The following is a 12,467-nucleotide window of genomic DNA, read 5'->3' on the forward strand; positions in this document are numbered from 1 at the left end:
TCTGCGTTATGTTGAAGGTACGCTAGGACATGGACTTCAATTCTCCTCTAAATCCTCTTTGGTTCTGTCTAGATATTCTGACACTGATTGGGCGGGTGATCCTACGGACAGACGGTCTACCACAAGTTATTGTTTTTATTTGGGTGATTCTCTCATCTCTTGGCGGAGTAAGAAAAAAATGATTGTTTCTCGATCTAGCACTAAATCGAATTATCGTGCACTTACTGATGCAACCTCAGAGGTCTTGTGGTTGTGTTGCCTTTTAGCTTACATGGAGGCTCCTCAAAATTCTGCCACTATTTTTCACTATGACAATCATAGTGCCATTCAGATAGCACATAATGATGTTTTTCTTGAACAGACAAAGCATATAGAGACTGACTACCATTTTGTCCGCCATCATCTTCGAAACTCTACTCTGCACCTTCTATCCATATCTACAACTGAGCAACTAGTCGACATCTTCACCAAAGCCTTTCCCTCTAGATGCTTTCTTTAGCTACTGTGCAAACTCAAGTTGGTTTCTACCCTCTCACCTTGAGTTTGAGAGGAGATGTTAAATTGTAAACTACTTTTGTTGAATTTTCAGGTTGCAAAGTCAAGTCTCCTTTTTGTTAGATAGTTGAGCTTTGTTAAGGGATTCTTGTTAGCTAATTTTAGTGTTGTACCAAGCTATTTATACCTGTACAATTGATCAATAGAAACACAGAAAATCATCCATTCAGATTTTGTTTTTACAATTATAAATGGTTTGATCCACATCATTCATATGGAGACATATGAGTGGGGGTATCCTATACAAAGAGTTTGTATAAAATCGGATCACAAAATAATTAATCTCTCTTTGTAAATCTGTTAATTGATGAAATTAATATTTCATAGGATGATCATGTGTGACTCGATTTTAATCTTGAGTAATTTATGAACTCCTGTCTTGAATTCAGACCTTTGATTTGCATAGGTGAAAGTGGCCTAAGTTGCCGACTCAACAAGTCTACCATTTGTGGACTTGATTAAATGGGGAGCTGGGAACATAAATTCACGAGACATAATTCACTCATTCTCTATAAGGGTAAGTAGATGAATAGTTCCTTTAAGTACTGATTTTGGGGCTTGAACAAAGGGATTTTGCCCTCTCACTGGCCCAAAAGGTACTTAATTTATGGTTAGACCATAAATAAATTGTTCTTAGAGGAATAAGTGAAACTTAAGGAAAGATATAGTTACAGGGCTAAAATGGATTTTCTAACCCAACTGTAATTATGAACAACTTATGAAGGATCGACTTGCTTATACTGATTAGATTCATGGACACAACTTGTTCTACAGTGCATAAGAGTTCAACTATGAGTCTATAGTGGTTTGCCCTGTAGCTAATAAATGAAGGTTAATTTAATTAAAGAGTATAATTAATTAATCTTGGATCATTGGAGTTCACAATTTGTAGGTCCAGAAGGTCCCTTTATTAGCTCACTATGGACCAACGAGAATCAATTGATGATTGAAAGAAAAATTTGAAGAGTTCAAATTTTTAAGGAAAATATTAATTGTATTAGATGCAATTAAATATATGATTTATTATAAAATTTATTTGGATGAGATTCAAATAAAAAGTTCATAATATGTAATATGTTTCAGATAATTAAATTATTTAGATGAGATCCATATAATTAAATTATTTAATTTAAATGAGGTTTGAATTAAATAATAAGAGGGATAATTAATTAATTAATTTGAATTGAATTCAGATAATTAATTATTTAACTTGAATGAGATTTAAATTAAAGATTCTAAAGGAGATAAATTAATTAAATACTTAAAATCATTCTAATATGGTATTTTATTTGGATAAATATTTATTTTATTGAATATTTAATTTGAAATCTCTATAGAGGATTATCCCAATAGGATTAGGAGTAGCCCATAGATTTCTATAAATAGGGTTCTTAGAAAACCTCAAAGACCACACTTTCTACTATCTACAAGAATAATCTCTAAGATTACTCTAAAACTCTATCTACAAATTCTCCCAATTTTCTTAGAATAGTTCTAAAAAAGTACTCCTTATTCCCTTTATTCTTTCAAGAAACGGTTTCCACAAACTAAATCCTTACCGGAGTTATAGCGAGAAAGATCTTGTGGAACTAGAAAAATTCAAGAAAGAGACAACCAATTTCCAGAAGATTCAAGAGGAGATTTTGTTGCCATTATGAATCAACAAAGGTATGTTCTTAACCTTTTCTTGCGTATTTATATTTTTAATTTTTTCAAGAATCAAAGAACGCGATCATACTCTTCTGTCAGGATTCGATTCCCTTCACACTGTAATCCAGGTTTCAAAATTTCCTTCACATCGTCATTTTTTATGGTTGGATGAGATCATCCAACAACCACAACCTTCCATGTTTTGCTATCAATCAACTTCAAAAAGGCAGTCATTCAAGCTTTCTATTATGAATAGTTTTTCCCATTTCAAATAGGAGGACGAGTGGTGAAACCACCTTCCTTGATTCCACTCTTGATTGAAACACCTGAGATAAAAGTGATCCGCTTTGATACCAATTGAAAAAGTGTTAGGTTGACTCGTTACTCGAATTATGAATGTTAAAAGAAAAGCACAAACAACAACTGTAACTACAAGATATCAACAAGTAAAGAGATAAAGACACATAGAAGTTGGTAACCCAATTCGGTGAAATACACTTATGCCTAGAGGGCAGTGTGCCCGGGAAAGATAATCTACTAATATTAATAAATTAAGCGGTTTACAACGTAGTACTTATTTGTAATACCCGACTACTATAGTGACTCACGTAGAGCTCATTTTATTGATCACCTAGGCTCCCTTAGATGTGAGACTCTCTCTCAAATGCACGGCTCCCCATAAGTTTGATAATATTAGTGTTGAACATTTTAGCTTCTGACAATTTGTGAGATTCCTATCAACATTGTTATCTTTCCTTCAAGTTAGCAAACTCCCTTCATTGATGAATCTTATAACCCTCTAAGATGGAGAACTCCTTCTTCGTAGCAATGGCTTAAGTTCCCTCTAAGATCGCAAGAATCCCTTCTCGATAGTGATGACTTAGGCTCCCCATAAGACCGTGATTATCTTCAATGTGTTGCACTCAACGGATGAAGAACTTGCACAACGGAATATAGTGAGCAAAGAGCAAAAACACAATGTTGCACTGTTCGGCCACAAAATAGAAAACGTCTTGCTCAAATAACAAAAATGGCAACCCTAAATGATCGGCAAAATTTATCTTTAATAATCGAATTCAAGAAAGGAAACAAATCTCCATTTGGAAAAGATAAGTCATGTCTCAATAAAGGAAAATTTCGGACAAAATGAATCAACCGGAATTTTTCCAATGAGAAAAAAATATTCTATAGGAAAAAAATTGTAGTCTGAAATAGATGTTAAGACTTTATTTGAGACAATTGCATAAATCAATTTCATGGAAAGAGATTGAGATAAGACTATGTCAAACTCTTTTTTATTTGACACGTCATTTGATGGTATATTATTTCATTTCATGGATCCCACGTTTGCTTATGACGTTGTACGTTGTGGTAAATGGTGGGCACCATTTTAGTTTATGGGCTTCAGCCTTGGTCTAGTGAGCTGAAGTGGAAGGTACCTAGTTACAACATTCTAAGTGGGACTTGATAAGTATAATAAAGGCTTAAATACAATCATAGTTTGTCAATCCACAAATTATTCTTATTTAAAAAATGTTATGATTTTTTTGACTTTTTTTCTTGTGATGAAAGTGAAATGCACTGGAGGTGACTTTCTCCATCTTTCATTTTGTATTCATCATTCCTGTTTTTGTTTTTTTGTATAGGTTTTTTTATTTAGTCTTTTATTTTATTTTATTTTTAAATTACCTTTTGTATCTTTAATTGGTGGGTCATAAAATGAAATATTAATGGGAACATATTTGATTAAGTGAAGGGATTGATAGATGGGTCAAGTAATTAAAATGACTTGAAATGCATTTTGGATGATATGTTTTTAAAATTTTGTATAATATGACATGTCTCAAATCAGCTTCCGATCTAAAGGGTATTTGTTCTTATTTTAATTAAGGAGTACAATTTAAGACTGCATCCTCTAGTGTAGTGCGATTAGTATCTTTTCTTCTTTGTGATTAGTTATGGTTACCATATAATTTTGTTGGATGAGACTATTCTTTTTGTTAAGGTAATTACTTGAATTTTGGAATTTTGTTGCAAAGATGGTGGATTTTTTTTTAAAAATAATAAACAAATTAACTCGGCCAAGAAAGAAAAAGATTCGGCCCGTTTGTCAAAGTAATCCGGGTTATATATGGATTGGGTTAAAAAGATTTCGCCCGTTTGTCAAAGTAATCAGGGTTGTACATGGATTGGGTTGGGTTGGATTGAGGGTGTGTTTTTTGGATCAATCCAAAAATTCAGATTGGTTGGATTGACAATCCAAAAACCTAAATAAAGTCTTCTTCCCAACTCATGGGTTGTCAAGTTATAACTTTTTTTTAATTAAAAATATGTAAATTTATCTACAATATATTGCTAATAACTAAAATCTCATAAAATTCAAATGTTAAATACCAAATATTTATGATATTTATAACAAATTTTAAACAAAAACAAATATCGTAATAAGTTTAAAAGAAAAATATTAAAAATCAACATACTCATTTACGTCGAACAGTTGTAAATTTTCAAACTTAAAGGTCATCCAAGAGACAAAATGAATATAAACTATAGTTCTTGTCATTGCTACCTATTTTTTTTTTAATCAATTTTCCTAATCAGTGTGCGACTTTTGAAATATTTCTTAAGAATTAAAAACAAAAGATATTAATATTTCTTAAAAATAGAAAACCTCGGAAAATTCTAGTATTACAACGCTCTAGATACAATTTTTCATATTACCTTCCATTTATTGAATGTTTAAAAAATATATATTTAGAAATTACGTGGTTGCATAAAATAAAGTAATATATCATTAAATGACATGTGATATGTTGGATGAAAGGAGTATGTATTACGATTCTACTAATTCTTTTTTCAAAAATAAAATATTGCAAAACAAGAAAGTTATCAAATAACTAAATGCAAATAATTTTTTTTTATTTTCAGTAATAACTAGAGGTGTTCAAAAAACTCGATGACCCGAAAAAACTGATCAACCCAGTTGGGTTGGGTTGGTTCATGGATTCACCTAATATAACTCGAACCAACTCAAATTTATTATTAACTTTAAAATATATTTTTTATTACATATAACACAATTATTTATACATATATTGATTTTAATTTTATTTAATTTCAATATTTTTTTAATAATTTATTCTTCAACTAAAAGTAGTTTATTTGCACTTTAGAAATAAAATTTTCACTATATAAATTGAAATTGAATTATTAATCTTAATTCAATATATGAAAACAATTAAATAAGTTTTTTTACATATTTATGTTGTGCTTCTTTTTTTAACAAAATTTTAAACAAATGATCCGAATAACTGAATTTAGGTCTAAAAAGTTTCCATCCCAATTCAACCCAACCCATAAACATCCCTGATAATAACAACGTAAGAGATGTATAGTATAAATTTTAAAAAAAAAAAAAAAGAAGTTATTATTGCAAGTGAATATAAAATCATAATATATTTAAAGTATAGGTTATGATGAAGTTGGTTGTTGTGTATTGTTCGGTGTTTAATGTTGGGGAGAAGAAAAATAGCAACCACGAGATGAAGATGAACATCATTAATTTATTTCAACTTCCAACACTAATGATTAGGGTTGTTTTAATTTTGTCCTTTCTATATAATTTAACATAGGATGGACATCTTATCTGAAATTATATGTTCAAGTCCACCAACTCAATTAACTACTTTATTTTTTTCACAGTGGTCAATTGAAAGTTACCTCTCTTCATTTTTGGACCTCATAAAACTCAAATCAGAATTCTCAATTCAAATTCCAATACATTTCAATTGGAAGGGCTCTGGAGCATCTTTTCAATTCCAATTTGGATTTGAAAAATTTTACATTGAGATTTTTCAATTGGAGTCTACCACATTCAAAGAATCGAAAAAAATAAGCTTCATGTTATCACTTCGAAATTGACGACGATTTTATTTTTTTAAGTCGAGATGAATGATGAGGAGTAGGATAATCAGTATTAGTCAATATTTATTTAGGGGTTAATTTAGATCAATTAGTTTTCAATTAGAATATTTAGTTGGGGTTTTTTTCAAATATAAGAAAATGAAACAAATTTAGAAATATAGTAAAATTTCACTGTCTATCGCGATCTATCTAAGATAAACGGTGATATTTTGTTATTATTGGTAAATACTTTCAACAAATTTCACTGTCTATCGTGATCTATTTCAGACAAATTACAGTATCACAATTTCAATTTCTATTTTTTTTTTTTTTTCTTTATTAGTGAACATTCTGATTTGTACTTATTAGGAGAAAAAAATGAGAATATTATGGTATACTTGTGCATGACGTAAGCAATTAGGCATGACTTCAACACCCTACCACCTCATACATCATAATTCTTTACATAATTATCTTTGGAAAATACATTTTTAGCCCCAAAATTTTAAAATTTACATTTTAAATTTTTATACAAAATTATATAATTTATTCAAAAGCTCAATCATTGAACAATTCTACCAAAACTCATAAAATTTCAAGAAAAGGAAATTGTATATAAAAAGTAAGAATTATCACATTTATTCAACTTCAATGTAAAATTAGCAATATTTGTTCAAATTTAGGGTGCAGTCATGAGAATAAAAAAAATGATATTATTGTTCTCTAATCTTATATATCATCCCAAATTTTAAGGTTATGAATTTTCAAAAATTGATAGTTCGATCTTCTAGCACACGATCATTTAAAATTTAAAAATAATATGCACACCATTGTCGTCACATTATTAGGTCTTATTGACTAAAATCCACTCATTATTGTACTCATGGCAGTATCAATGCCGCAAGCTAAAGGCAATTTAATTTTAAAGTTTGAAAAAATAGTAAAGTTGCACCTTAGCTCTACATTTTAATATTTCTTTTTTGGAAAACAGTTTCTATATTTTAATTTACTTTCAATTTAGTCTTAATTTTAAAAAAAAATCAAAATCCCAAAACAAAGGAACTAAAAAACATACATATGAAGTATAAATTTAAATCCGTAAAGGTATATTTTGATTGACTTGAGAAAAAAAGTATTTTTCAAAAAACTCATTTTTATTTAAATATTTTTTATAAAAACTGATTAAAATATATTGAAAAATTATTTTATGGTTGTCAAATACTTCAATTTCTTTCAAAATGACTTATTTTTTAAAATATTTGAAAGTGTATTTCAGATACACACTAAGATTTAGAAAATAGTACGAATGTCTTAGTCATTTATTCATTTCTTTAATATTTTTAAATGTATTATTCTCTTATATCTAAACTAATTTACTAACCATTCCAATCAATTAGTAAAAGACTAACATTTACCAAAATAAATATAGCTAAACTGATATAAAATATGTACTATCAATCTTAATGTCTAGTGTTTGAACCCCACCTCTATATTTGAGTATTTTAAAAAATAACAAGTTATTGCCAAAACAAGCGTAACTCAAAATATTAGTGCTTATAAACATAATTAAAAAAACAAAAACAAAAACAAAAACAAAAATTAAGGGGTATTTGGAATAAGGAGTTGGTTATTATAGTCATAGTTATTATAGTTTGGTTAATTTGTATTTGGAAGGAAGATTATTTTAGGTTGGATTATAATAGTATATGTTTAAAGTATAAGCTATTTTATTTTGAAAATGGAATAATAAACACTGTAGCAAAGAATAAAAAAATGATAAATGTAAAATAGTAAAAATTGTAACAAATAAGAGATGGTTATTATAATCTTAAGATAGTCCTTACCCCAAATGTGCCATAATTAGTTATCCAACAAGACATTTTATTAATCATTTCTTTAACGTTAGATATTTTATCCAACATAATATAAAAATTTGAATAGTCTGTATATGCACATTAAACATTGAAAGCTTAAATGAAGTTTTTTTTTGTACGAAAGACATATTCAGATTACCTCACCTCTCACAAATGTATGAAATCTAACATTCTATCTACGTCATATTATGTTACAGCATTTTACAACGTGTCGCATTAGGATGACCATGTCTACCATTGTCCAATGGTTATCTCTATCATGATCATTCATTTTTTCTAATTCGATATGTTATAAAATGTAGTAAAATGTTGACATAAATAGAAGGTTAGATTTTGTGCGTTTATGAGAAGTGAGTCGTCAATCATAAAGACATTCGGAAATGGGTCTTTCGTTTAGAAAAAATAAAATAAAATAAAATACTCAGCTTGAAAAGGTTTTAAGTTATGTTGGAGGGTATTATAGTTGAAATGAAATGAAGAGGATGAAATTCAGATGGGCTAAAAAGAGGGAGATTATAGAGAAAAGCAATGCACGTGGTGCGAAGAGAAGGTATGGGAAGAGGGTAAAATAATGAGACAACTTTCACTGTATCATCTCTCTCTCTCAAACTGTGGCTGTGGCCTTAGTTAGGCTCACCCGCATTAATCAATCTGGTTTTGTTTCCTTTGGTTTGTGCCACTTTCTTTACCTTCCTTTCCTTTCCCACTTCCATTATTATTCATCTAATCTAGCACAACCTTTGAGAGTTACACACACAGAGAGCGAGAGGCGGCCAAACGAGGATTATAACCCTTGTGAAGGTCCCTCTCATTCTTCTTCATTTTTCTCCTCTCTTTGCCTTTCCCTCTTCTGGGTTTGCTTTTTTATGCTCCCTCGCCCAGCCTGCTGTCTCATTTCGATGCCCCATTTTGGATCTTCTAGAATCTGTGAGTTTCCTTTTACTTCTTGTTCTATTCAGCTCCCATTTCTCTGTTTTTTGTGTTTTTGTGATGTCTGTGACCTGGGTTTGATTTCTTTATCTGTGTGGTTGTTGAATTGTTGGGTTTTCTCGGTTGATAAGATTTCAGGGTGAGTGAATGTTTAAGAACTTCATTTCTCTGTTTTTGGTGTTTTTGTGATATTTGTGGCCTGGGTTTGATTTCTTTATTTGTGTGGTTGTTGAATTGTTGGGTTTTCTCGGTTGATAAGATTTCAGGGTGAATAATTAAGAACTTGTGGGGTTTTTTTTTTTCAGAGGCAGGCTTCCAAACTGTTTAATTGTTTGTTTTGTGTTTTTGTTACTGAATCTGTGAATTTTCCTCCTCGGGTTGTTTTGTCTTGATTTGTAATGTTTGGGGTCTGTAAACGCCTTTGCAGAAAACATGGTTTCCTGTTTTGTTGATCTTTGAAAATGGACTTGACTATTAATGTTGTCCACTTTGGAGTTCCCTTTTCTTCGTTGGTTAATTGTCATTCAGATCTGAATTTCATGTTACCAATTTTTTCCCTCCCTTTAATCGATAACTGTTACTGTTCAATTCCAAAATTGAAGAATGTGCTGCAGGTTCTACCAACTGCCTAGTGATTGATTGTTTTTCTTTTATTGATTTCCGGAGTCATTTTCTCATTGCAAATCTTTCATAGATATTTCTCTCTTTAAGTTGAAGAACCTAGTTTTGTTACTTTATTGGGATGTTGTCTTCGTCCATTGATAGCCAAGGGGGAGTTTGTATCGACTAGTTCAAGGTTACGTAATCTGTACACGGGTTGATTTGAAAGAAAACAATTCTATTATCAGTTTGATTTTGAAAATAGTGAAGCACAATGTGGTTTCCTTCATATTGTCAACAATATGAAACTCCTAGCTTTTAGGAATGCTTTTAAAAAAGGTTTGAGAACTTAGATGCAACTTTATTTTCTAATTCCATATATAGAGATTTTTTAACTAAAACCATTAAGCATATAAGCTGTTCCTGTTCAGATCTATTTAGATACTGTATACTGAAATGAAAACCCTTAATTGTTCAATTTACTGGCCTCCTCTAGTGTAATGGGAGAAGGGAACTAGCATATCTTCTCAATATGGTAAAGAATTAGAAGTATTAAATGAATGAGGATGTCATGATGACCATGGGCTACCTGGCTATATTTTTTTTAAAAAAAATATCATGTAAAAGAGAATCAGGCTAACGTCATCACTTAAATGTTATTCTAAATAAGAAAAAGAATGTTTTTAAACTCAACTTCCAATCATTAGTTAATTCGCTAAAAGTCTACTGCAAAAATGGATTCCTCAACTTTTGTTTTGTTTTGTATCTAAGACAGTTCCAACCAGCTCCTGCTAGCTTGTTTAAGTTTTGTTACCCTTTGCTGCACTTCTTTATTCTATTGAGCACTCAAATAGTCCTAATATTCTGCAGACTCAATGGACTTGTAAGTTTTTGGGTGTCCTATCTCATTCATGGCATGGTGATTGAGTTGGATAGAGAATATTCACATAAAGTTGAAATTTGCATAGTTTTTGTTCTCCCTCCAAAGCTTAGGTTTGAACCCGTATGGTCATTTCTGAACCACATGTATCTGTTGGACTGAGCTATATCTATGTTGGCACAATTCAGGCATATGATTTTTGTATGATATAGGAGTAATTTGGATTGGAGAGTTCTTCACTTAAATATGAATAGTCTTTATCATCACTTGAATGTCACGAGTAAAAATTTGATTGCAAAACCTAAGGTTTGTTATTACAAATCATCTTTCGTCACAAACCCAAGGATCGAGGGTTCATAACTTTAATGAAATTGGAAGCTCCTTTTTCTGCGATGTATAAAATATCCTGCAAGTTTTTAGACAATCAAATGTTGGGCTGTTAGTTGATTAGGTGTTATTCTGAGTTTTGGTTTTGATGCATGCTGAGGGGTCAAGGGATTTTCTGAGGATAATATCATGAATATGTCATTTTCTTTGTACATCCTCATATTGGTTATTTATTCAGCTTCTGTCTCTGTAACAGATTGCAGAGGGGCATCAACCAAATTCTGGTTTTTTCTTTGACAAAAAAATGAAAATGAAGCTTGGATCCAAGAAATGGAAATCAATTGCCCCTCGTTTGAAAGGAAAATCACCATCTCCCTCTTTTTGTCTGTTTTCCAAAGCTAAGTCAGTTAACTATGGTCCAGGCAAAACACCAGTTTATCTAAACGTGTACGATTTAACCCCTATGAATGGTTATGTCTATTGGGCAGGCCTTGGTATCTTTCACTCTGGCGTAGAAGGTAATGTCACAAACTTCTCTTTTGCAACTACAAAACCAGTTGTGATCTGAAATTAGAAACTTAGTAATGCACCTTGTGATCTTATTCCTTTCTGAGAGTGACATGTATGCATTGTGCAGTCCATGGTGTAGAATATGCATTTGGAGCTCATGACTATCCGACCAGTGGCGTTTTTGAAGTCCAGCCTCGACAATGCCCAGGCTTTAAGTTCAGGAGGTCAATATTGATTGGCACAACCTGCCTTGATCCTCGTGAAGTCAGAGAGTTCATGGAGCAACGCTCTTCAAGCTACTATGGGGATACATATCACCTAATTGTCAAGAACTGCAATCATTTCTGCAGGGACGTCTGTCATCAGTTGACTGGAAAATCAATTCCAAAATGGGTAAATCGACTGGCTAAAATAGGTACCTTTCTATCTCATTCCCTCTTTAAAGTGATTTTCCAGCTGAAACTGATCATGTAAATGTTCATTCTATCGACTTGATTCAAAAAAAAAAAAAAAATCAGCTACACCACAATTTTCATTAGATATAAGAACCTAACATCTAACATATACTGTTGTAATACATCCATTGTCAAAAGTTCTTTAATCTCTGATTGGCTTGATTGGCTAGCTTCCATCATCCTACTGATTTATTTTGCAAGTTTAGTCAGTAACCGTCTTCAAACTGCCACATCCATTGTGGTATCATACTATCATGACATTTGGGTTAAATTAAATCGAATGTAAAGAGTGGTTTTTCATATTCACCAAAAGATTGACTAAAAGGGATCAACATTACAGGTTCCATTTGTAATTGCATACTTCCAGAATCCCTTAGAATATCCGCCGTAAGACACGATCCCGCATACCCTCCATACGAGACCGAGAAGACAAAGCTGAGGAATGCCTTCAGTTGCTTGTCTTCTATATCATCGCGGCAAAAGCAGCTGTCTTCAACTTCATTATTTTTACAGTCACCATTAAAAGGCTGGGAGTTGAAAAAATCCAGCAGTGAACCCTCATGCCTCAAAGGATAGGTGAGAAATATTTGTTTGTTCTAGATATCTTTTCTTGGAAAGAGAAGGGATTTTATCTTTTCGATTTCACATAATTTGTTGAGAGATGCTTGCTGAGTAGATGCAGGCAAAATCTCTGTTAGATGACAAAACCTACTATAGCCTTGCAGTGTAAATGTATGTCGATTTCTGGATCGTACCAATGAATGGTCCGTTACCATGCTGGTC

The 12,467-nt window shown here is 31.5% G+C and overlaps 1 protein-coding gene across 1 annotated transcript; it reads left to right on the plus strand.

Moving 5' to 3' along the window:
* Positions 1 to 8,539: 8,539 nt before the first annotated feature.
* Positions 8,540 to 12,467, plus strand: LOC120074992 (deSI-like protein At4g17486). Its single transcript, XM_039028121.1, has 4 exons — positions 8,540 to 8,909; positions 10,976 to 11,237; positions 11,357 to 11,644; positions 12,025 to 12,467. The coding sequence occupies exons 2-4, from the start codon at positions 11,024 to 11,026 to the stop codon at positions 12,258 to 12,260; spliced, it is 738 nt and encodes a 245-aa protein (XP_038884049.1). The 5' UTR covers positions 8,540 to 8,909; positions 10,976 to 11,023; the 3' UTR covers positions 12,261 to 12,467.

This window comes from Benincasa hispida, chromosome 4 (genome assembly GCF_009727055.1).
Source record: "Benincasa hispida cultivar B227 chromosome 4, ASM972705v1, whole genome shotgun sequence".
Classification (NCBI taxonomy): Eukaryota; Viridiplantae; Streptophyta; class Magnoliopsida; order Cucurbitales; family Cucurbitaceae; genus Benincasa; species Benincasa hispida.

What these genes read in the sequence shown, in the direction of transcription:
- LOC120074992 (XM_039028121.1), top strand. Translation starts at nt 11,024, where the DNA reads ATGAAAATGAAGCTTGGATCCAAGAAATGGAAATCAATTGCCCCTCGT. An exon ending in CTTTCACTCTGGCGTAGAAG is followed by an intron (nt 11,238 to 11,356) that starts GTAATGTCACAA and finishes TGCATTGTGCAG; the next exon opens with TCCATGGTGTAGAATATGCA. An exon ending in AAATCGACTGGCTAAAATAG is followed by an intron (nt 11,645 to 12,024) that starts GTACCTTTCTAT and finishes TCAACATTACAG; the next exon opens with GTTCCATTTGTAATTGCATA.